General features: G+C 27.0%; 1 protein-coding gene across 2 annotated transcripts in view; it reads right to left on the bottom strand.

The window, feature by feature from the left end:
* The window catches only part of LOC101234890 (uncharacterized), a 102,361-nt gene that overhangs the window by 46,395 nt on the left and 29,466 nt on the right, over positions 1-26,500 (bottom strand). For both annotated transcript variants that reach the window (XM_065808950.1, XM_065808951.1), the window contains exons 5-14: positions 23,739-23,813; positions 21,873-21,968; positions 20,173-20,280; positions 14,402-14,467; positions 10,887-11,016; positions 7,055-7,158; positions 6,887-6,976; positions 5,720-5,761; positions 5,485-5,568; positions 3,821-3,926 (exon numbers count right to left, since the gene is read on the bottom strand). In XM_065808950.1, the coding sequence (XP_065665022.1) occupies positions 3,821-3,926; positions 5,485-5,568; positions 5,720-5,761; positions 6,887-6,976; positions 7,055-7,158; positions 10,887-11,016; positions 14,402-14,467; positions 20,173-20,280; positions 21,873-21,968; positions 23,739-23,813 (901 nt within the window). The remainder of the gene's footprint in view (positions 1-3,820; positions 3,927-5,484; positions 5,569-5,719; positions 5,762-6,886; positions 6,977-7,054; positions 7,159-10,886; positions 11,017-14,401; positions 14,468-20,172; positions 20,281-21,872; positions 21,969-23,738; positions 23,814-26,500) is intronic.

The raw sequence follows: 26,500 nt of genomic DNA, 5'->3' as shown, positions 1-26,500 counted from the left end.
TACAGTTGGATTTTAACATTCAACTCTACTCTTTTATTGAGGCAATTTTAACATTGGTTACAATATCACCTCAATAAATGAGTTGAGTTGTTTCTCTTTATGGTGACTCTATAGGGTCGTCTTCCTTAAAAATTTGACAGTTAGCAATATAATTATCCTTATATTTTTAGTAAATATCTATATTTATTTTATATCTATATACCTATATTTCAGTAAAAGAAAATAAAAAAAAAATAAAATAAAATATGCATAAAAATATTAAAAAAATACAAAGAAAAAGCCAAAACGTACTAGAAACAGGTCAGAAATATTTCTTGTGGTGAAAACGAGCAAGACTTTCACAAGCAAAAGTATTAGATTTATAATTTTTAATTCAATTTACAATTTATATTTAAACAGTTAAAGCATGTATTTATGCTGTTTTATTATGTTCTTTACATGGTTACAATGTATTTATTATGTTCTTTACATGTTACAAGGTATTCATTTAAAATTAATTATTTAAAGTGAATATTTTTTTAAAATGGGAATTCATTTCGTTGCCTGAATGTATAGGGTGAAGATTCAGAGCACCATGGATTCTTGTTAAAAAAGAGTCATCACAGAAATGGTCCATCAAATACTAATTTGAGAAAGATTTTTTTCAAGATTATATGATGTGATCTTTTGGATAAGTAAGAATCCTGAAGAACTGATTGAGAAGGTCAGGAAAGACAATAAAAAGGTATCTGTAGACAAAGAGGAAGATATTACATTCACTTTGGATCAGTTTGGAGAATGGAAAAGAATAATTGAAATAAAGGATCAAAGGTTCTCATATGCTGTTGAATGATCACAGATGAAACATTTACCTAGAAGGGAAAGCACAGGAGACACTACAAATCTTCTTAACATTTTACACAGCTCGGCAAGTAGTCAGAAATGATAATTCTGACTCTGACTTAGTAGCAGATCTAGACAAAGAAGAATCTTTTAATAATAATAATCAACAATTATACAATTGATGTATAAATAATATATTAAGACAGTGCCGATATAATACAACATGTATATATACATGTATATATACAACATGTATATATACATATATATACATGTATATACACATATATATATACATGTTGTATATGGCCTCCTTGGCCTTGAGGAGATGAATAACAAAAAAAATATATATATATGTATGTATGTATGTATGTATGTATGTATGTATGTATATATATATATATTTATATATATATATATATATATATATATATATATATATATATATATATATATATATATATATATATATATATATATATATATATATATATATATATATATATATATACTCAATGAGTACACATTTATAATATATATATATATACATATATATATAATATGTGTATATATATATATTATAAATGTACACATTTATAATATGTATATATATATATTATAAATGTACACATTTATAATATATATACATTATAATATATATATATATATATATGTATATATATATATATATATATATATATATATATATATATATATATATATATATATAGAGAGAGAGAGAGAGAGAGAGAGAGAGAGAGAGAGAGAGAGAGAGAGAGAGAGAGAGAGAGAGAGAGAGAGAGAGAGAGCTGCAGGAGAGAACAGAAAATTTTAGAGAACAAATTTCTACTCTTGTGCAATCATCAGTATCCACTATAATTCTACACTTGATGGCAAGACTGTTAAAGATTTCACAGATGGGAAAAAATTGCAACACGACAGACTTGCTGTATTAATTAGGATAAATGGGCAGACAGAGCTACTTGGTATTCCACCTCTCACTTTAAGTACAGGAGAGAAGCAGAAAAGAAAAACCACAGAACTTCTTGACCAATTTGAGATTACTGACAGTAAGTCTCACAGTTGTGTTTTTGATATTACTAATTATAACACAGGTAAACAAAAATGAGTATCAGAAAGATACATTCTAGATCGGAACTTCTATCCTAACAGTAACACAAATGGACCAGATAATCCTCTGTTTCAAAAGTTTAAGCTTGTGTGGAATTCTTTGGATTATGACTCTTCGAACATCGTTGGATTATGACTCTACTATATTAAATGAAGAATGAAGGTTGAGGACATCACTTACAGCTGGTTGCATGATCAATTCAAGAAAGCTTTGGAGTTTTTTAAAAACATCATAAAGATGGAAGTGATGACGAATGTCAGTACTTTTAATTATAAATCAATTTTAACAACATGGTTTAAAAGCTGCAAAATATTTAAACATCCATTATTCATTAAATCACAGCTTAGAATAATAATAACATGTTTAATGTGTATACCTCCTGGTGTCATATACAATAAACAAATGATTAGCATCATGAATCAAATTGAAATGAATCTGAAATTTTTATGGCTGTTTTAACTTGTTGCAAAAAGTAAAAACATAATGTAAAAATTAAGTTTGATGAACTAATTTTTACTAAAACAAATTTTTGTATTTAGAATGGATAAATAACAGAATGGATAACAGAATGGAAATTTTAGTATTTAGAATGGATGCAAGTCAGATTATCTAGTTTAGTTGGGTCAGAGTTGACCCAACTAAAGATAATCCAAGTTGCATTATATACTCAGACATACCAGGCACATTGATCCTACCACTGATGTTATTGCTTTAAATGTTGAAGCGGTCCATAACCATGGTGAAATTGCTGTATTTTATGCCAAGGCCCAAAAATTATGTTGTACACAGGTGGATTTTAAATGCTGAACATTCTTGATTTTTGTCAGGACAATCCTCCTAGTTTGGTTCCACTGATAACTGAACAGAGTTGGTTAATACTTGAGGGCTTGTTATGAGATTTTATTGCGTGATGGAAAAGTGTAATGCAAGTAAATGTAACTCTACTCAATATACATAATTTAATTTGAAACCTTATTAAAAGTCATTTTAAGTCTTTATCTTTATAGAATACCTATGAAATATCTTTAAATTAAACAATATTGTTATAAATTTTATTGTTGTTTAAAAATATATAAATTTTCTTAGTTAAAACTTATACTTTTTATAACACTCATTATAAAACACACATTATTGTCTTATTTTAATTTTCTCATAATTTAGTTGTTTTTTTTTATAAAAAGGCAATTGTTTATGGGTGAATTACTTAATGGCCAAAAAATAAACTTTCAACAGTTTTTTTTTAACCATATTAACCCATTTTTAAACAAATAAAGCTTAGCATATTTCAATTTAATTCTTATGCATATTATACCACAATAATTCAATTTAATTCAAACGCATATTATTGGCCAAAAAAAGTTTTTTTTGGGCAATAGTATGCGTTTGAATTAAATTGAAATATTGTGGTAACCCTTCATGTGGACCAATTTTTCAAAATTGGTCCACATGAAGGGTTACCACATGAAGGCTCAAAAACAGTCTAAAAATGAACTTTTAGATTATTGCGGGGACTGATGGAGTGATCCAAATGTGATATAATAAAAATTATTATAGTAATATCTAGGGTAAGGCACCATATGAGGCAATGTTAGTATTTGTATGTATGTATGTGTGTGTATATATATATATATATATATATATATATATATATATATATATATATATATATATATATATATATATATATATATATATATATCAAAACAATCATAAATAAGAAACAATTTGAGAAGTAATACACTTAGCAGAAGTTGAAGATAATGTTGATACACGATCAAAACTTCCATGTATTTTAGACAAACTTGTGTTGCTATCTTTTATACTTATACAAGAAAAATAAACAAGAAAAAATTTAAGAAGTAATACACTTAGCAGAAGTTGAAGATAATGTTGATACACGATCAAAACTTCCATGTATTTTAGACAAACTTGTGTTGCTATCTTTTATACTTGCATGGCGAACTTTACAACTCTTCAAAGAAACAAAATAAATTACAAAGTACTTTTTAAACAGGTTTAGTAAAAACAGTAGCAACAAGTACAATAGCAACAGCAGAAAAAACAACAATAACAATATTTTTTACAGAAAATATAACAATAACAATAACAGCCATAATAAGATTAATCTTGAATTTGTAAGTGATGTAGTTTTTATGCTAAATTTTTTTGTTAGTGTTTACAATAAATTTTGGAATGTCTTGAGCCTTAAAACTCAAAGTGATGTTTTTTTAGCTAAAAACATGTTTTTTGCTTCAAAGTTTTTAAAAAAAAATTTAATCAACTGTTCTTATATTAATGCTTGTTAGTAAATTTCATTGTAATAATATTTGTTAGTAACTTTCATCGTAACAATGTTTGTTAATAACTTTTGTGACAATGTTTGTTAGAAACTTTTATTTTCATAATGTTTGTTAGTAACTTTTATTGTAACAATATTTGTTTGTAACTTTTATTGTAACAATGTTTGTTAGTAACGCTGTTTAAAAACAAATTATATTTAAAAAAATATATATCAAAAAAAAAAAATTTTTTTTAAATTATTGTTCACTTAAATAATTTTTTCTAAAACCCTATTCATTTTTTTATTGTTTAGAAAAAAAAAATTTCAAATATTTTTTCTAAACAATTAAATTATGACTTTTGCTTTACTGTTTAACCGCTTTACTTCTATATATTCTTCAAGTTTTTGCATAGTGCTCAGCGATAATTGAAATAATTACACTTATGCTATACATTATAGTAAATATACAAGATATATATTATACTATACAATCATATACCTTATGTAGTGATTGTTACTAAAATAAAACAAGTGATTGGCACCATGGCCTTCCACAATAAACTAAAAAAAATTTTTTTTCAGGTCTTCAAGAGATCTTCAAGAATATATTATGAGTATACTTGCCAAACATAGTGCAAGGATTTGATGTGCACTACAGCAAACCAATGACAAATTTCCAAGTTTATGTAGTTCATAGGCACTACGTAAAACTTGTTTTGCGTAGTGCATATGAAGGTTTTCATACAGAATACCGAATATGAGGATACTCATATGCAAAAAAAAAAATCAATCAAATTGCTTTATTCCTATAAGATCAAAATGTTTTAAACCTAAAAGAATGTGTTTATCTTTTAAAATAGGCACTAAGATGAAAGATTAATTTTGACTGGTAACACCTGACAAAAACCATTCAAATGATAAAGCAACGATGCTTGATGATGTTACTCATTGTTTTATCAGTAAATTAACAAAAAACCCTATAAGTATGGATATTATAAAGTAATAATGTAAGTATCTTATGCATTGACTTTTTTTATTTATGATTGTTTTTTATTTTATGTTTATTTTAATTTTAGATTAATTAAATTTGTATTATTTAATTAAAATTTCTAATTATGGTTATTTTTTATTTTAAGTTTATTTTAGTTTGAAATTTGAAATAATTTTGAATCTATGAAAAAAGTTCACACAGTTGTAAAGTTAATGTAAATCGAATATTAGCTTTGGAAATTCATGTTTCACAAGTTACCTTGTTTGAAGATTGTATATTACTTAGAGCTTCGGGAAAGCATGGCAAAAGAAGTGGCTTTGGTTTTACATCTTTTCCAAGAGTCTAAATTACAAAGTTAAAATTAAAAAAAATAACAAAGTTAAAATAAAAAAAAATAACAAAGTTAAAAAATAATAAGTTAATAAATAAGTCAAGTTTACAAAAAAATTAATATAAATTTCTACTTAAACTAAAAATTTTTTACAAAACTTACACTTAATTCATCTAAATCTAATTTAATTCCATCCAAACAAATCTGTAATAAAATTATTTTATGTTGTGAAGTTGTATTTTATATCTAATAAATATTACTTTTAACTAAAATTCATTTATATTATTATATTATATATATATATATATATATATATATATATATATATATATATATATATATATATATATATATATATATATATATATATATATATTATTATATATATATATATATATTATTATATATATATATATATATATATATATATATATATATATATATATATATATATATATATGTATATATTGAATTGTTAATTATTATTCTGATTATTATTTTGATAAATACTCAACAACCTATTGGATTTAAAAAATTCAACAACCTATTGGATAAACACTACAAAAATTTAACAATCTATTGGACAAACGCTACAAAAACTTAACTATTTGATAAGCACTAGAAAAACCTAACAATCTATTGGATTGACAATACAAAAACTCAGCAATTTATTGGATAAACATTACAAAAACTAAATTATTTATTAAACCCAAAAAAAACCTAACAATCTATTTCATAAACCCAAGAAAAACCAAACAATATAAAAACTCACTTAATTTTGAGTCTAATAATGACAGACTCATAAATATAACAATAAATATAAAACAATAACTAAAAATGCTTTTTACAATGGAGCATTACAAACGAGCACTACGTAAGCAGGAGGTAGGGAGTTTGAACCCACCCAGGGATATAACAATAGTGAAAAATAATAAAAGTTAAAAAAAAATCCTCCTCAAAAATAGAGGTCACCCTGTTTTTTGAGAAAAATAGTGGTCACCCTGTTTCTTGATACATTTTAAAAACGAGTGTTAAGATTGAAAATAAATCGAAAATCAAAAATCTACAATAGAATCTATACTTACAATAATGAGCCTACAACTATAACAGAATCCCTCCCCCTTCTCCCTCAAATACTGCTAGAGAAAAACCGCATATTAAAAACAACAATAAAATAATTTTTTTATTTTGCTTAACTTCAAATGAATCACTAATTATTATTATTATTATTATTTTTTTTTTTATTACTATTATTATTGTTGTTAATATTTTTATTATTATTATAAACAACTTTTTTTAGTTAGCATTTAAAATTATTCAAATTTTTACCAAACATCTTCTCCTAACAGGAGATAAATTTCCAATAACAGTAGCTCTGTATCTTGCATCAAATGAAATAGGATTGCCTTTTAAACTCACCTAAAGCATCTTGAAACAATGATTATGCAAATTTAATATATTCTATATTTTTTTATTGATGTTATTTAAATCTCTTACAGTAACCAGCTTTTCTAGATATGATATATGCTCTAGTTCATTGAATTCAAGCAGACAATTAAATGACACATCTAGCTCTTTTAAAAAAATGAAGCATTGAACACCTAAACAATTTGAAAAAATAACAACAAAAAACTCTATGTGATAATACAGCAAAAAAAACAATATCATTCTATAATAATTTAATTGAACTTTTACAATCAAAGATGTATGATTGTAAAAGTTCAATTAAAGATTGCAAATTATATCAATTAGTAAAACAAGACGAAGGAAGCAAATTCCAAAAAACTGATGTTTGAGGAAAAAAATTAGACGAATAAGCATTTATGAAGCACTTAGGAACAGTCACAGAAAAAGGATGAGACTTAATTGAATGATGAAAAACACGAAAATGAGTTTTAGTAGATGGCACAAGAGACACTAGCTCTTTAGAGCAGTGCCCATTATAGTATTTGTAGAAAAGAGAAAGAGAAGCAACATTACGATGATGTGATAATGGTTGAAGGTTGGCTGCAAGAGCAGGTCCAACTATGTTTACAATGCATTTTTGTACCTTGTCTTAAAGAGATAGGACATCATTAGAAGATCTGCCCCAGATATGGCAACAGTATTCCATACAAGGCCAGATTTGAGATTTATAGAGATAGAGAATAGAATCCGAAGTAAGAAAGTGTCAAGTTGGACAAAGAGATGCAACCATAGCAGATGCTAATTTTGCAACTGATTTGATATATGGTTTCCAAGAAAGATTGGAAGTAAGAGTTAATCCTAGAAGATGAAGAGCAGATGACTCATCAAGTACATCATAAATATAGGAAGATCTAACTTATTGCAATAACAATTGGCTGAAAAAAAATTGAGTTTTATCTGTATTGAGGTTCAACAGCCACTGTGAGCCCCATGCTGTAGCAGAAGTGAGAGGGCATTTGAGCTTTTCAAGCTCAAATGCCTCCTCCAAGCAATCAGAGAGCGTTGGTTTTTTATCACGACAAGAATAAATGGTAGTATCATCAGCAAACAATGCCACCTTAGATGTGAGAATATCTGGACAATCGTTAATGTAAATCAAAAAGAGCATAGGGCCAAAGATAAAACCTTGAGGAAGCCCTGAAGTTACAGAATAAGAAGAAGAGTGCTGTACATCGAGGACAACTTTTATACTACGATTGAAAAGAAAGGACTCAATAATCTTAAAGATGTTACCAGATACACCGTAAGAAGAAAGCTTATGTAGAAGATAAACATGTCAAACTTTATTAAAAGCTTTAGAAATGTCAAGAGCAATAGCCTTAACCTCTCCACCTCTGTCCAATCCACAATAAAACCTATCGCTAATTACTGTTAGCAAATCAGCTGTAGAACGAGAAATCCATATTGATGATCAGAAAGTAAGTTATTAGATTCAAGATAAGAGATGAAGTGTTTGTTAATTAAAGGTTCAAAAACCTTGCTTATAATAGGAAGAAGACTAATGGGACAGTAGTTAGACGAATTAGATCGCTCTCCAAAATTTTTGAAGATAGGGATAACAGATGCCGCTTTCCAGCAGGCTGGAAAACAAGACTCTGATAAGCACTTGTTAAATAGTTTTGAGAGTATAGACGACAGCTTCGGAGAATACTTCTGCAAGACAATAACAGGTATGTTGTCCGGGCCACAAGCTGTAGAAGAGTCTAGGCAGGAAATCACTTTAGATACAGAAGCTGGAGTGATACGAATTTCAAGCAATGGATCAACCTGTTTGTTGGCAATATCAGGTAGAACGCAACTAGTGGAATCAAGAGATGATATTGATGAAAAGTTTTTAGCAAAAAATTCAGCTTTATTTTTAGGTGAGGTGACAAAGTCTGAACAGTACTCTCATGACCTGAGAATAGCGGGCTTTGGCGTGAGACAAAACCTTTTTACAATGGTTTCTTGCAGTAATCAACAGACGTCTGTTTTCTGGAGAATTGTTTTGCTGATAAATATAGAAGTAACGGTTTCGATTGGCAATCGCAGCAGCACAGTGTGAGAAAAACCATGGAGGGCAGTGAGGCTTGACCTGGAATCATTGAGAGGGAACAAAAGATTCAATGCCAGCCTGAATCCACGAAGTTATGTAAGAAGCACAATTGTCGACAGGAAGACAAAAGATTTCTACCCAAGGGCCATCACGAAGAAAATCATGGAAAGAACCCCAGTCAGCTTTACTATAGTTGTAAGAGGCTCGATAATAGGGGGATTCAGGTGATGAAGAAGAATGAGATATTAGTTTTAGATAGATCAAACTGTGATCAGAAGCTCCTAAGGGTGAATGTGGAGAAACTGAGCACTGACTAGGATCAGAAACAAGACATAAGTCGAGTAGAGAAGGTAAATGATTCTGGTTGTCTGGAACGCGAGTTGGAAAGTTGACTATTTGAGTTAAGGATTGAGAAAGGCAAAAGTTGTGGTCTTTAATGCCTGCAGAATCACTGACACTAGAGCCAAGCAATTCAGAGTGGTGAGCATTAAAGTAACCGACAACAACTATAATAGCTGATGGATAAAGTGAGAGGGCTTGGTTAATATGATCAGAAATAACATCACAAAAGAGTGCAGTCTTGAGATGAAGGAGAGCGATATAGAACAAAGAGAAAGGCAATAGAGTGAAGTGGTGCTAAACGAAAGCACATGAAAGAATAGTCTGTGGATTCAAACCTAGTTTCACGACAAATGGGTGAATTCTTACGAATGTAAATGCCCAGGCCAAGCATGTAACTATTGGAGTCTTTACGAATTAAAGGAAGATAACCATCAACACTAAGATCACAAGATGAGACAGCTGAACTCAAACTAGTCTCACAAAGAGCAAGTAGGTCTGGCGAACTTTGCAAGAGATAAGACTTAACAGAAGAAAAGTAACTTCGACGACCACGAATATTAGTGAATCATAGGTTTAGAGAACTTGGTGATGATGATGGTTTTTTGTCTTTTATAGTTTTTGGTACTTTTTTCATTTTTAAATTTGTTAAAAAACTTGACTCCAAGCATAGATAGTACTCAGAACACTGTTTAATAGCCCAAGCAATTGCCTCATTACTATTAATAACCCTAAGCCGAAACAAAGGGCTCCAAATGTGGCTTCCGCAATGCACACCAAATGTACAAACAGGGACACTATCCATGCGCAACATGGCACTGTTAGTACTCTGATATTTTTCGGCTGTTGATGAAATCAGCCTCTCTAAGAGCTACCACAGAGTTCAGGAAACCTGACTACCAGCACCACAAAACTGAGTTTTAGAGCTGTACCCTCATTAGGAGATAATAGAATGAGTTGCCTAGTCATAAAAACAGAGACACAAGCAAATCTCATGCATTGAGTCAAGAAGATCCAGATGAAGAAGGGATGCAAAGCTGGTCAACAGATAGAATCTTTTTACCCCTTAAGTCTTTGCCTAGGAGACTTTCTACAAGACAGTAGCCGGTCTTCCAAAGTAAAGAACAGAGGGAAGAGAACAGAATATAGAGTAGTATTTAGTTTTTATATTTGTGCTTTAAAATGTATGTGTCTTTATGTGTCTTTAAAAAGTAGAGGTTCTTTTTCTTTAACATTAAATAACTTAAAAAGTAAAAACAAAAATTTTTTTTTTTTACAAAACAATAAATTTCTTTTGCAACATGTTGTAAGATGTATTCATTTTGTCACATGTATCAGCACCTATTTCATTTGCAACAAATTTTTCTTATGCAAATGACTTTTTACTGTAATTAAACTTAAAAATGTTCTTGTAAAAATTTTATTGTAAACTAAAAAACAAAATAATTTCAACAATAACAATAGATTTAAGATATTAGTATTCCTTACCCTTTAAACTGCTTAGTTGATTATTTTTAAGGTATAAATGTGTCAGCTTTTCTGATACCTTTTCAGAAAATATAGGTATACTAATGATAGTGTTGAAGCTTAGATCAAGATGACTTAAAGTTGATAGTTCCTACAAAGAATAAACAATAACATCATTATCACCATCATCATCATCATCAGCATCACCATCATCATCATCGTCATTATCATCATGATCATCAAAACCATCATTATCATCATCACCATCATCATCATCATCATCATCATCATCATCATCATCATCATCATCATCATCATCATCATCATCATCATCATCATCATCATCATCATCATCATCATTATCATCATCATCATCATTATCATCATCATCATCATCATCATCATCATCATCATCATCATCATTATCATCATCATCACCAACACCATTATCATCATCATCATCATCACCACCACCATCATCATCATAATTATTACTATCATCATCATCACTATCATCATCATCACTATCATCATCATCTTCATTATCACCATCATCATCATCATCATGATAAAAATAATTATCACCATCATCATTGCCATCGTCATCATCTTCATCATCATTATCATCATCATCATCATTATTATCGCTATCATCATCATTATCGCTATCATCATCATTATAATCACCATTAGTTTTCTTTTTTTTTTTCCATTTTTGTTTTTTAATTAACTTAAAAAAATGTTTTAAAAAGCAAATTTATTTAAAAAATGAAAGAAAAAAAAATGACAAAAAAAGTTTTTGTTTTTTTTATTGTTGTTGTTACTGTATTAGATCGCCAAGATTAGCTAATTTTTGGCTACTATCCATTTTTTATATTTTAATTCAGGGCGAGGCACACTCAATTGTTTAGTAAAAAGAACTGAAACTGAAGTCATTATAAGAACAACCCCTTAAGTAAAAGGAGTGAGAGTTTGTTTCTCTTGGGTGACTTCTATATTTTAGAACACATTGTTCCTCTAGAAATCCTTGAAGAGATGTATCTGTTCAAGGATTTCTAGAGAATCTTGATAAGGATTTTATTCAACATTTTCACATATGACGTCTTAGGTAACGTAGCTCATACACTTTGGAACTCTAGGAAGATCTTGATGTCAGGACCACTTAATGGTAAACTTTAACACTTCTTAAACATTCCCTTCAATATTAATTCTTGGGTATGACAACGCCAACCTAACCACAATAACGCTTGTTCAAATTCCTTATTTATTTTGGTTCACGTTCCTTGGATTACTCCTGTATTAGATGCATCAGTTTCAAAACACATACCAATGATATTATGATGTGGACTAAGTTGATCAGTTTCAAGAATAACTACATCAGTCATCCTCAGTGACTTTTTAAGCCCCAACATTAAGTAAATTCTCAAAGTATTTATTAGTTTTACAAATTTTTTTACAAAGTTTTAACATTTCCATAGACAAATGACTACAATAGTTTGCTACTACAATATAAGACTAAATGGGGAAGATTTTTGAAAAATACTTATCAATTTTTTGCTAAGTTTACTTCTCGTCAACCCAAGCTCAGTAAATGGTTGATGGAGATTAGGTAACTCGTGAAACATTATGGCTGAGGATCTTTACAGTGGCTATAAATAAATAATTTATTATAAATAAATAAAAACTTTTACATATAAAATAAAAGAATCTATGTCAAACAGAGAGCTGCTCTTGATCCAAAGTAAATGTCTGATCAGGAGATTTTACTTTGAAAATAGAGTTTTTTTTCCATAGGAGGTGGTGAAAATATAATCTCTTCATAGCTAGATGCTGATGATGGTGCAGATGAGCCACCCAAAGTTATTTCAAACTTTGATTGCTATTTCTTAAAAGTGGAAGTATAAAAATATTAATAAGTTTCTTGAAAAGGGTAAAAGGTAATTGAAGAGTAATTATCCTTCCAAATGTAGTGAAAATTCCACTTTGCATAGTCACTCTACTTCTTTTGCCCTTTCAGATATAGATCCAGACTTAAACCAACCCATAATAGCTGCTAACGATGAACAATGTATTGATTGTGCTAACCTCATTTTAGCAATCAAACAGGTTCATGAAACAATCAATGAACATATGAATTATTTGATGAATATATGACTACTTAAATATTCTTCAACTATTTAAACTTTTTTAATTTAAACCTTAAATATTCGTAATATTATTTCTTTAAATGGCCAGACGGCTAATTTAATAGTTTCTATATATTTTAAAAAGTTAAAAATAGAACTTGAGGAATTTGATTACTTCATTATAACCTTAAAGGTTAGAATAAAGGTTATAAGGTTATATATAAGGTTAATGTCCCATAATCACATCATAGTTGTTCTATTTTTACTCAAAATTTAAATCGAACTTATAACATAGTAAAGCTTTTTTGTTTAAAATTGGTTTTAATATTTTATTAATAAAATTGTAATTAATAAAAGATTTTTATTGATAAAAGAAAAAAAGAGTAACAAGATAAAATAACCCAAATAATTTCATACATATACATATTTGTCCTATATATATGATCAGATTTCTGCATGAGTGACACCATCCTAATAAATTATTAACTTATTATATTATAAATATTTAATTATTAACTTATTATATTATAAATATTTAATTATTAACTTATTATAAATAGTTTTATGCTCATAACTACCATAATTTATTATTTATTTTTCATTGTAATTATTGTAAACATACTTATTATTACAACTACTATAATTTGTATTACTTTGTTATCTTATGTTATAATTATTATTATTATTGTTACTATTATTATTAGTACTATTGTAAAAATAATTTATGGAAAATAAATAGCTTGTTTTGTTGTTCTTGTTGTTGTTGTTGTTAAGAACATAAACAACACATTTTTGGCAGAAATATTTGTGTTCACAGAAACATATAGAGTACTTGGAAAAAACTATATTTTTGATTTTAGTAATATCTTTGTAATATCAGTTCTTGTTTGTTTAGTTTTTAATTTTGAGGCAAAAACTTTTTCTGCTCCACTTATTGATGAATAATCTTTGTGACTTATTCGTCTTCTGCTAAAATACTTATCATATCCATCACATTTTGCCCAAAAATATCAAATAACTTGATAAGGTCATCATTCTAAATTTGTCCTTTTACATTTACTTTGTCTGTATCTCTCTATTTACTTTGCACAAATTCTTAAAACATCTGTATACTAGAACACATATTCTCCCTTTTAACAGAAATACTTGGTTTCCTCCAAACTTTTTGAAATTTAGTAGATTTAGCAGCATTTAAAAGAGTTAATCATTTCCTTGTTTCTTTAATTTCCTAAATACTAAAAGTACTTGTTTTTTTAAAGCAAGCCAAGCTTTAACTGTCTAATAGATTAATGGTTATAATGTGATTTTAGGTAAAAAAATATATATATATTTAAATACAGTTTAGTAATAACAAAAACTTTCTGGCATCTTTAAAAATATACATATAATAACAACATATAAAATGTATACCTCAGAGTTTGCAATTTGTAAATTGTTGTAACTAAGGTTGAGTTTCTCCAAAGAAGGAAGATATTTCTATAAAAATGATAAAAAAATTTCAATCATAAATATTCATCATATAAATTGAAACTAATTAATTAATCAATATATTTCTGAAAGATTTGGTGGTACATTTTAAGGTTGTTTACAAATAGTAAAATTACTAACACTTATTGACAATGATTAAAATAATAGTGGTTATAATAATAAAAATAATATTTACAATAATTAACATAAGAATCACTATGACAATAGGAAAAACAGCAATAACAATAATAATATAATAACAATAATATTAACAACAATAATAATAATCATAATAATAATGAAAGCAAAGAGTTAAATTATATATATATATATATATATATATATATATATATATATATATATATATATATATATATATATATATATATATATATATATATATACATTATATATACATTATATATATATACATTATATATATATATACTATATATATATATAGTATATAAATATATTATAATATATAAGGTATATATACTCTCAAGGTATATATACTCTCAAAGGTATATATACTCTCAGGGTATATATACTCAAAGGTATATATACTCTCAAGGTATATATACTCTCAAAACTATTCAACAAGTGCTTATCAGAGTCTTGTTTTTGAGCCTGCTGGAAAGCCGCATCTATTATCCCTATCTTCAAAAATTCTGGGGAGCGATCTGATTCGTCTAACTACCGTCCCATAAGTCTTCTTCCTATCATAAGCAAGGTTTTTGAATCTTTAATTAACAAACATTTAATTTCTCATCTTGAATCTAATAACTTACTTTCTGACCATCAATATGGATTTCGATCTTCTCGTTCTACAGCTGATTTGCTAACAGTAATAACTGACAGGTTTTATCGTGCATTAAATGAAGGTGGAGAGGTTAAGGCCATCGCTCTTGACATTTCAAAAGCGTTTGATAAAGTTTGGCATGCTGGTCTTCTCCATAAGCTTTCTTCTTATGGTGTATCCAGCAACATCTTTAAGATCATTGAATCCTTCCTTTCCAATCGTAGCATAAAAGTTGTCCTCGATGGACAACACTCTTCTTCTTATTCTGTAACTTCAGGGGTTCCTCAAGGTTCTATCCTTGGCCCTATACTCTTTTTAATTTACATTAATGATCTTCCAGATATTCTCACATCTAAGGTGGCATTGTTTGCTGATGATACTACCATTTATTCTTGTCGTGATAAGAAACCAACACCCTCTGATTGCCTGGAGGGGGCATTTGAGCTTGAAAAGGATCTCACTTCTGCTACAGCATGGGGCTCACAGTGGCTGGTGAACTTTAATTCAGATAAAACTCAATTTTTTTCAGCCAATCGTTATCGCAATAATTTAGATCTTCCTATATTTATGAACGGTGATGTACTCGATGAGTCACCTACTCTTCATCTTCTAGGATTAAATCTTACTTCCAATCTTTCTTGGAAACCATATATCAAATCGGTTGCAAAATTAGCATCTGCTAAGGTTGCATCTCTTTATCGAGCTCGCCACTTTCTTACTCTGGATTCTATTCTCTATCTCTATAAATCTCAAATCCGGCCTTGTATGGAATACTGTTGCCATATCTGGGGCGGATCTTCTAATGATGCCCTTTCTCTTTTAGACAAGGTGCAAAAACGCATTGTAAACATAGTTGGACCTGCTCTTGCAGCCAACCTTCAACCATTATCACATCGTCCGTCAATCGTTATCTTGCTCTACAATCTTCATCTTTTCTCTTACAGTAACTTCCAACTTTAATTAGTGGCTGCTTGCAGCCTTGTTGGAAGCGAAGATGTTTAAAAAAAAAAATATTATGAGTTATAAACACAATAGCTATATATACAAAGTTAAAAGTTAGAAACAGTTAAAAACTTAGAAAATATACAAAGTTAGAAACAGTTAAAAACTGAGAAAATATACAAAGCTAGAAACAGTTAAAAACTGAGAAAATATACAAAGCTAGAAACAGTTAAAAACTGAGAAAATATACAAAGTCAGAAACAATTAAAAACTGAGAAAATATACAAAGTTAGAAACAATTAAAAACTGAGAAAATATACAAAGCTTGAAACAGTTAAAAACTGAGAAAATATACAATGTTAGAAACAGTTAAAAACTGAGAAAATATAATAACTAACAATGACATAAAACAATTATTTATTTTGAAAAAAAGAAAATTGAAATGATAAAAATGAAATTAAAAATAATAATACCCATAATAACAATAATTATAATATAAATAACAATAATAAAAAAGATTATAAAATAAGGATATAAATATTTAACATTAAAAGGAGTAATACTATCAAAAATCTATATATCTACATATAGATATATAGATATACACATATATACATGCACATGCATAGTTACACACATACACATTTGCATACAGAAAAAAAAACGCGCGCATACACTCACATTTAAATGTATAAAGTTTAAAAAATAAATTCAACACTAAAAATGTCCAACCAAGATAAAATAACCTAAAAAATATACAGGATAATGCGCAAATACACATGACATTTTGAACAATACACAACAATGCCCAATGAACAATATCTAACAATATCCAATGAAAAAAAATACACAAGAATAACCAAAAATAAACAAATGATGCAAACAGCTTTCAATAATACATAATAAAAAATGTACAAAAATACAGGACAATTTAAACAATACAGAAAAATACATGAAAATATAAATGTTGAAAATAATTTTAAAAAAATTAAATAACTGTTCTTAAATAAAAAATAAATGTTCTTTTTCTTTTTTTTTTTTTGCTGATAGAAAAAAGTTGTAGTTCTTTTTTAGTTTCCATTTTTGAACTTTTAACTTTGCATTTTGTTTATAGTAGTTTTGATTTTTTTTTCCTGTTATTTTTTCACTTCAGTCATTTTATTTATTTAAATTGTTTGTTGTTGTTTTTATAAGAGATATCACAAATATTCTGTGACTATTTGGCCTATTCAACTACTTCTTCTACTATTTGGTATATTGTGAACTGTTTGGCTGAATACAGAATACCAGATTGTAACAAAAAATAGACAAAAAAAGGTTACCAATAACTATTTTTTTAAATTTTTTTATTTAAAAAAATAATTGGCATATTTGATACTTAAAACCTAAAGTGGTATGTTATGATAAGAACATTTTCATCTTTTGATTATAGCAAACTATTGCAAATTCCTCATAAATTATACATACTTTCAAAAATAGCCACTGCTTCCGGCAAATAAAAAGAAAATTTTAGGAAGTTCTGTTAGGATAATCTTATGCGCTTGCTGACCACAACTTGTAAAGGTTTGTTGTCCAATTTAAGCAAACAGTTTCATGTAAAAACTAATATAATTTGCAATTGGACTTACTTTTCCCACATCATCGCATGTGTGCATATTTTTTGCAGAGAATAGTTTGATCATTTTTATTTACATTTTTAACACTTTTTCTTACAAAGTGGAGCTGAATCATTACAGGTGCTACTAGGCACTATTGATGGTTCATTGTTGTCCAGCAGTCTTATACTGAGAAGGATTAACCTTTCACTAACTTAATCTTTCTAAGAGCTTTTAAATTTTTGTAGTTGATTTGCTTGTTTTTTTGCAGCATAATTGACATTCCCGTTAAAGTTATAACCCATTAAAGTTCTGGTTATAGTGAAGTTATTATATTTAATAAGTGGATTTGGATTTTCCTTTTCTCCTTTTTTTTATAACCATTGTTAAAAAACAACTGTGTCATTTACAATGTCATTGAAAAGATTAGAAAGCAAAAGAATTTCTGTAAAAAAAGAAATACATCAGTGGTAAGTTAATTTTTTTTTTTTTTATAGTTTATATTTTAAGATTTTTTTTTAAAGTTTATATTTAAGTAAAAATACATGTTATCATTGCTTTTATCTATATACATATTTTTTTAGTATTTTGAATTGAAAAAATTACGATATTTAACAATACTTTTTTGTTATTATATTAGGAAAAAAAAAATTAGTTGTATTTATGTTAATTTTCACCACTTTCTTTCTTTTTATTATGATAAGATAAGATTTCAACAAGTTCACTTTTAGAAAGTTCATTTGAACGACCTCGAGGTGTTCTGACAGAACCATGAAAATTTTCTAGTTAGCAATTTGTTTATATTATTCTCTTTGTTATTATATCAGTGGACAAATTGCTGAACCATACCAACAGCTGTTTCTAAATTATCATTTAATACAAATAAAGACTTAATTCTAAAAGTTTTTAAGAACAGATTGAGTAAACCAATAGTTAATGGGAAGCGAAAGCCAATCTTTTATTTGTTGTCCTTTGAATCAAATTCTATCAACAAAAGATATGAAAATTAATCAATCAACAGAGCAGGAAAGAGAAGAAGAATGTTCACTAACGAATGTTCTTTCCCATTTTTATTTGATCTTTTATATCTACTAAAATCTTGTTGCTGTGCAAAACCTGCAGCAGGATCCCATTTTTTCTACTTCTTAAGTTTTGAATATTGATTGCCCCGACTTAAATTTTTTTTTATAAGACTGATTAGTATAAAAATCAAGTTTCAGTTCATGGCTCTTACCTTGGTCAAAATATAGTCACATTTACTATATATTGCACATCTTTTAAACTTTTTCTGAGAAGAACAAGCAATAATAGAGGCTTTTTTTGATGTTGGCAAAAATGGTTGGTAGTAAGCAATGTGCTGTAGTAACGCATTTTAATGCAACTTTCAGATCCCCCCAAAAAAAGGTTACAGTAAAAGATTGGGCATGTACAATGTTTTTTCACATTATATGTTATTGGTTCACAGTGGGGTTCACACAATGTCTTTATTATACTCAGTACTTTCATTAAAATGCATTTATTATTGCAAATATGTATTTGAGGAAGTTGCTAAGCCATTCTCTTAATTCTCTTGAGACAATAAATTTTTTTAAACATCAGAGTGTTAGCCAGCCCAATGAATTCCTGGTGGGTTTAAAACTAAAAAAATATGACGTTTTTAATAATAAGTTTTTAATAATAATTGACAAAGTTTTTAATAATATTTGAATATCCACTTTATTTTTTCTAGATGTTTTTCTACTTTAGTTAAAGTTTAGAATTACTAATGTTGTTTGAAAAAAGAATGAATTTTAAAATTTAATTACTTTTATAATGCAATTAGTGATAAGAATGTTATTACTTACGTAGTTGTAAGTTTATTGTTTTGTTTTGTTTTTTATAACTTTTTCGTAAAAACATTCTTATAATAATTTGCTCCTTGAAAACAAAGTACACAGCATAAACTAAAATTTTGAAAACCAGATATTTTTCTAGATTTTGTAAATTGCGATCCACTAATTCAACCTTTGACTAACCTTTTTTTTTCAAGTAATAGGACAATTTTGTTTTTTTTCAAGCAATAGGACAAATATAGGCATATATGACAAAATAACGACTTTGTGATGGTATTTCTTGCACTATTTTACCTTGCCTATTTTACCATGTGGTAAAATAGACCAGGTAAAATAGTAGGTAATAGCAGATAAAAAAAACTTTAGCATGATAAGATTATGTAGTAATTATTTTACTAAATTCAAATAGTGTTATATTCCTTCAGTATACTTTACCTTTTATATAAAAGAAATTGGTTGAATACTAATCTATAAAAAAAAAGCTTTAGTAAAAGTAAACAACTTCTAAATAAGTAACAACAAAACAAAAATAAAAAGGCTCACCATTGCATCATCATTTATATTAGTGATTTTGTTGCAACTAAGATCTAACTCAGTCAAAAATGGAATTTGAAGTAGTTCCTTTGTAGAACCAAACTGACAGATAACATTCTAAAAATAGTTGCACATATTTACAAATTTAAAAACTAATTATGCATTATTGTATTAAATGTTTTTATCTTTTCATATAAGCAAAAAATCATCTAAATAAAAAAAAACCATTTTGATTAAGTTTTTTTCAAAATATAAACTTTACATATTTAACAAGCTAAACGCGACTGTTAAATGGGTTAGTTACTAATTTGACTTCATTTGAACCAACATTTAAAGATATATTTAACCATAAAAATAAACTAAAAAAGAATATTTACAAACATTCACTAAATCAGGGCCCATCAGTCAATTATGCAATCAAAAAACCATGTAGCACATATTGTATTTATGTATATTTGAATATGGCAAAATAATAATGGTAAAGTGGCGAAGTAGCCATCTTTAATGTAAAAGAATTAAAATTGTAAACCATTTTTAACCCACAATTATTTATTGTAGCTTCAAGTTTACTTTAATCTTAGTTTTACTTTATCAAAATTTGTAAAGAATAAATAAGTATTCACAAAAAGGTGTAAACAAGTTGACAACGTTATTAAACAAAATTTCTTTTTTGTAAATTGTTACAAAACAAAGTTTATTTTGGGTGCAGAAGTTGCAGCTTATACAAGTTCCTGAGATTTTGCACTATAGGTCTAAATAAAAACAATGCTCAAAGAGGGTGATCATTTAATTTAGCAACTTTTTTGATTAATCTGAAGCGGATGCCTTTAAGATTCTTTAAGAATTAGTTTAAACTTGGGTGCTTGTTACATATGAATGCTGCACATATATCTATAGTCAAAAGTTCATGAATTAAGAGCAGGAGATATTGCAAAACATGAGCCAAGTGTAAGTTATATGGGAAAAGACAAGATAAGTTTTCCATTTACGAGCAGTCTGCCTTTGGGCAACTTCATTATGGTGATCAAACGTGATTTTGAGAAGTCTATTTTATTTCATTTATATTTCTGACAACACAAGCACTTCCTTTAATTATTTTATTTTATTATATTATTATTTTTCAGCATGCTGGATTATGTCAGAGATGGCTTATATATGTATATTTTCTATTTTAAAATGATCCAGGTACAACATTTGTTTACAAGATCAATGCACTTAATAAAATATATAATATCTTCCGAATAGATAGTACTTTAGTTCAATAAAAATTTTGGAATTTATTGAAAAATTTAAGTTAAAAATATAAATTATTGCTAAACCTTTACACAATATTTTGATAAGAAATCATTTTTTTTAGCCCATTAGAAACATCATTTTAAATAGAGACTAATCGGCCAAGAAACACATATTTCTAGTACATTCAACATTTGAATTTCTAGCACAGCAACATGCTAACAAGTATTTACAGCTTTTTAGTTACAGCTATATATTGTTAACTAAAAATTTAAAACAAATTAATTATTATCAACTAAAAATATAATTATTGTTAATTAAAAATTTATTTATTATTAATTAAAAATTTAATTATTATATTTTTAATTAACAATAATTAAAAGCATATAAATCAGAAACAAAACAGAAAAAACTCAATTATAAGGTTTTTAACACAAACACACACAAAAAAACTATTCAAAAACTTCTATACTCACATGAATGGTATCTGCTGTTTTGAAACAAGTAAGTGATTTCAGTTGACGACGTATTAAACTTAAGTTTTTAATACTAGATATGGGAATTTTATGTATCTAAACAAAACAAGAAACAAAAAAAACGCTTCTTAGCATTTGATTATTTTGAAACCAAATTTATAACTTTTGTTTATATTTTCACAGTACAAAAAAAATTCCTGAAAGCCAATATATATATAGTTATATATATATATATATATATTTTTTTTTTTTTTCTTTTTTTTTACAACATCTTCACTTCCAATCATTATCTTGCTTTATAAACTTCAGATGAAGTTTATAAACCAAGATAACAATTAACAGTCGACTTAAAAGATTGCAAGTTATATAAATCAGTAAAAAAAGCTGAAGTGAGCGAATTCCAAAGAACTGATGTTCGACAAAAAAAACTAGACAAATAAGAGTTTTAGGAGCACTTTAGAACAGTCACAGTAAAAGGATGAGACTTAATTGAATTACTAGTTATACAAGAATGAATTTTAGTAAATGGCACAAGAGACATTAACTCTTTAGAGCAGTGACCATTTAAGTATTTATAAAAAAGAGAAAGAGAAGCAACATTAGGACAATGTGATAATGGTTGGAGGTTGGTTGTAAGAACAGGTCCAACTATGTTTACAATGTGTTTTTGTAACTTATCTAAAAGAGAAAGTGCATCATTAGAAGATCCGTCCTAAATGTGGCAACAGTATTCCATACAAAGACAGAATTTAAAAATTTATAGAGATAAAAAATAGAATCCGGAGTAAAAAAGTGGCACAATAAAGAGATGCAACCTTAGCAGATGCTAATTTTGCAACTGATTTGATATATGCTTTCCAAGAAAGATCAGAAGTTAGCTGAAATTTAGTTTTATCTGAGTTAAAGTTCACCAGTCACCGAGAGTCCCATGCTGTAGCAAAAGTGAGATCCTTTTCAAGCTCAAATGCTTCCTCCAAGTAATCAGAGATTGTTGGCTTTTTATCAAGATAAGAATAAATGGTAGTATCATCAGTGAACAATGCTACCTTAGATGTGGGAACTTCTGTGAGATCGTTTATGTAAATTATTAATTTAACTGTGCATTACTAATTATACTAATTCACCCACCACTTATTTGAAAAAACATGATTTCCTTTGTATGGCATGTCAAGGACACTGTAAGATACAGGCATTTGTTTTTAAAAGTTATGTTCTAAATGTTTTTAAGGAGATACTTTCCTAATATTTAAGGAGATTTGGTTGCGGAGTTTTGAAAGAAAAAGTAAATTTAATAAATTTTAAATATAAACAGAGAAATTATTATAAATTAATATAATACTTTATATATATATATATATATATATATATATATATATATATATATATATATATATATATATATATATATATATATATAAATATAAACATATATATAATAAAAATATAGGTTTGTTAACTATCAAAGAGCTATATACTTTCTTCTTTATTAATAAGTATAATCCATTCACTTTAATAAAATTAGAAAACCTAGATGATTAAAAATAATAATAATAATAAGGAGAAATTAAGGAGAGCATTCAAATTTTACTTTTTTATAAGGTTATTTAAGGAAATTTAAGGAGGTTGTTATTTGTTAAGGTTTGTAAGGAGGAGTGCGAACCCTGAATTGTTAAATTCCAAAAAAAAATTTTTTTTTCAAAAAGTTAGAATGTGATGGAGATAAATAAAATTCAAACTTAAATCAGCACATTCAAATTAGTATAAAACAGATAGTGGCTTTCATAATTTTTTTGGTGCAATAATGCAACTGAAATTTTAAAATGTGAATTAATAACAACTAATTAATAATTTTTAAAACAACTTTACCTCAAGAACCTCAACTAACTTAAAATGACAAATATCTAAAGGAGGATAACTTGAGTTAACAACACCAGGTAACAACTAAAAAAATATTTTTAAAAATTTTCGTAACAATTTATTCAAAAATGTATTAAAATATGACAAAATAGTAAACTTCAATATCATGGTAAAATAATATATTATAATAAAACAAAATAACATAACAAATATAAACAAAAATACCAAAACATAAATAACAAAATAACTATGACAATATATGATAAATTAGTGGTAAGTGTATGACATTGCACAATAACAACACTTTGTCACCATTATTATTTAAGAACTTTCCGACATAATTACTTAATAATATTTTTCTTGTTGTTATTTAATAATTTTTTGACAATTAAAGTTTATATAATTTATTCAATTAATAATAATTGCTAAACATTTTTTATACATAATTTGAAATGCTTAGGCCTTGTTAAGCGTTATGTCATTTGATTTTGCATACGAAATGGCAATTTCCCCTACACATTAAGCCATTTATGTTACGCCAAAACTTTTTTCAATTAGATTATCCTTTAAACAGTCTTTTAAAATATTTAAGCAGAAAACATGAAGCAGTAACTAATTGTTGTACAAGACATTTGTGAAACATTTTTCTAATTAGATAAAAAAACAGATAGTTAAACAATTTTTTAATTTATTTAATTTAATTTATTTTATACTTTATTATTATTAAATTATTATTAAATATTAATAAATATAAGTTGATTTTATTAAATTTAATTTAAATTTAATAAAATAAACTTATATTAAATTCTTTTTAAAATTTTAAAATGCTTTATTTTACATTTTTTTTTTAATGCTAAAATTTCCAAACTATGTTAAAGAAAAGAAAATTTTTTAAAATAAATTTAATTCAAGTTACTTTAAAATGCTGGTACTACATTTAACTATTTTGCTTATTTATTTATAGTTTCAAATCAATAATTAATTTTCATTCCGTTACAAAAGTGCTATTATACAAAAGTGCTTAATGCACTTATAACTGTATATAAATGTATTGCCAATTAAACCAGAATCAAGCCTGAAGGCAAAAAAAAAGATCCTATATTAAAAATATTTTTCTAGTAAATTTTATATAACAAATTTATGAAAATATGATTTTTTCAGTTTTGAAATTGTTTTTTAACAAGTTTTTTCTTTATCATTAATTTTTTGAATTGATCATAGAATGAACGCCGATTAGAAATGATTAACTAGTCTATGAGTGGTATGCGAAGATTTTGTTAAAGCCAAAATGTTAAAATAAATGTTTTTATTTTTTGACTGTTAAGAAATTTAACTATAAACAATTGCCCCCTTATTTAAAAAAAAATAAACTTAAGACAAATGTTTTAAAGAAGAATGTAAGTTTAAATAAGAATAAGTTTTTTAAAATAAAGAAAAATTTTTTTTTCTCTTTAAATAACATATTTAAATTTTATTTATAATTTCTTTATAACAGTATTGTTTAATTTAATGATATCTTATAAAGATAAAGACTTTTTTTAATGTGGTTTCAAATTAAATTTCATTATAATGCAGTACTTTAAGATACGCAACAGTCGTGATTAAACTTTTAACAATGTAAATGTTTATTGAGTAAAGTTACATTATTCGCATTACGCTTTTCCATTATGCAACAATATCTCATAACAAGGTCTGATACGCCTTCAAGTAAAAAGATTATAAAAAAAACCTCTACTTCTTTATAAGCTTTTTTGAAATTCATTTGATCAAAAATATTTGATATAAAATTGTTTCCACAACTAAACTAGATTTTAAAAAGTACAATATGTGATCAATAAATGTTAATCAATTAAATTATATCTTAACACTTCCAATCTTTAAAGGTTACAAGCCATTCATAACAGGGATGTTATGGGCTAATCATGAAGATTACAAGCCATTCATAACAGAGATTTTATGGGCTATTCATGAAGATTACAAGCCATTTATAACAGGGATGTTATGGGCTATTCATGAAGATTACAAGCCATTCAAAACAGGGATGTTATGGGCTATTCATGAAGATTACAAGCCATTTATAACAGAGATTACAAGATTTTTGTGAAAATTACAATTCATAACAGTGGTGTTACAAGGAATCCAAAGCCAGGTAAGTTTGGTTTGGTTTTTGCTTTGGCTCCAACTTTTTAGGGTTTAAGTCATAATTTTTTTTTTTACTAATATACTTTATACTAATTACTTATTAAAAATTTGTATATAAAAAGTTGTATGCAAAAATTTCAACGCAAGCCGCAGTAATGGTCAAGGTCAAAATGATAAAAACAAAAGGATTTGAACTTGAGCACCAATAACTAAATAACCAATAAATATCAAACCAGATAAACTCATTAATCTATTGACACTGATTATTTATTGAGCTTAAGTTAAGTTAAGTTAAGTTAGCAGATGTGGAAAGTCAAAGTCAAGTCAAAGAACAAGAGTCAGTAACAAGTTATTAACAATGCAATTGTGCATAAAGATTTATGGTCAGGAAATGTAAGCATACAATCCAAACAAAACCCATTGACTGACTACTAAAGCTCTATAGGAAAAAAATGACAAAACAATACGCAAATTCCACTAAAATGCATAAAATTTTATAAAAAATCGCAATGAGGCAATGGGCAACTCAAAATGTTGGCGGAAAACTAACAATAACAAACTGGTTACATTTAGTTGCCTTTTTGACAACTGACCAAAAATCAGACTGTACACCACCTTGTATTTATATA

This window comes from Hydra vulgaris, chromosome 11 (genome assembly GCF_038396675.1).
Source record: "Hydra vulgaris chromosome 11, alternate assembly HydraT2T_AEP".
NCBI lineage: Eukaryota > Metazoa > Cnidaria > Hydrozoa > Anthoathecata > Hydridae > Hydra > Hydra vulgaris.
The sequence above is the reverse complement of the archived record's forward strand: the minus strand, read 5'-3'. Positions and strand labels throughout refer to the sequence as shown.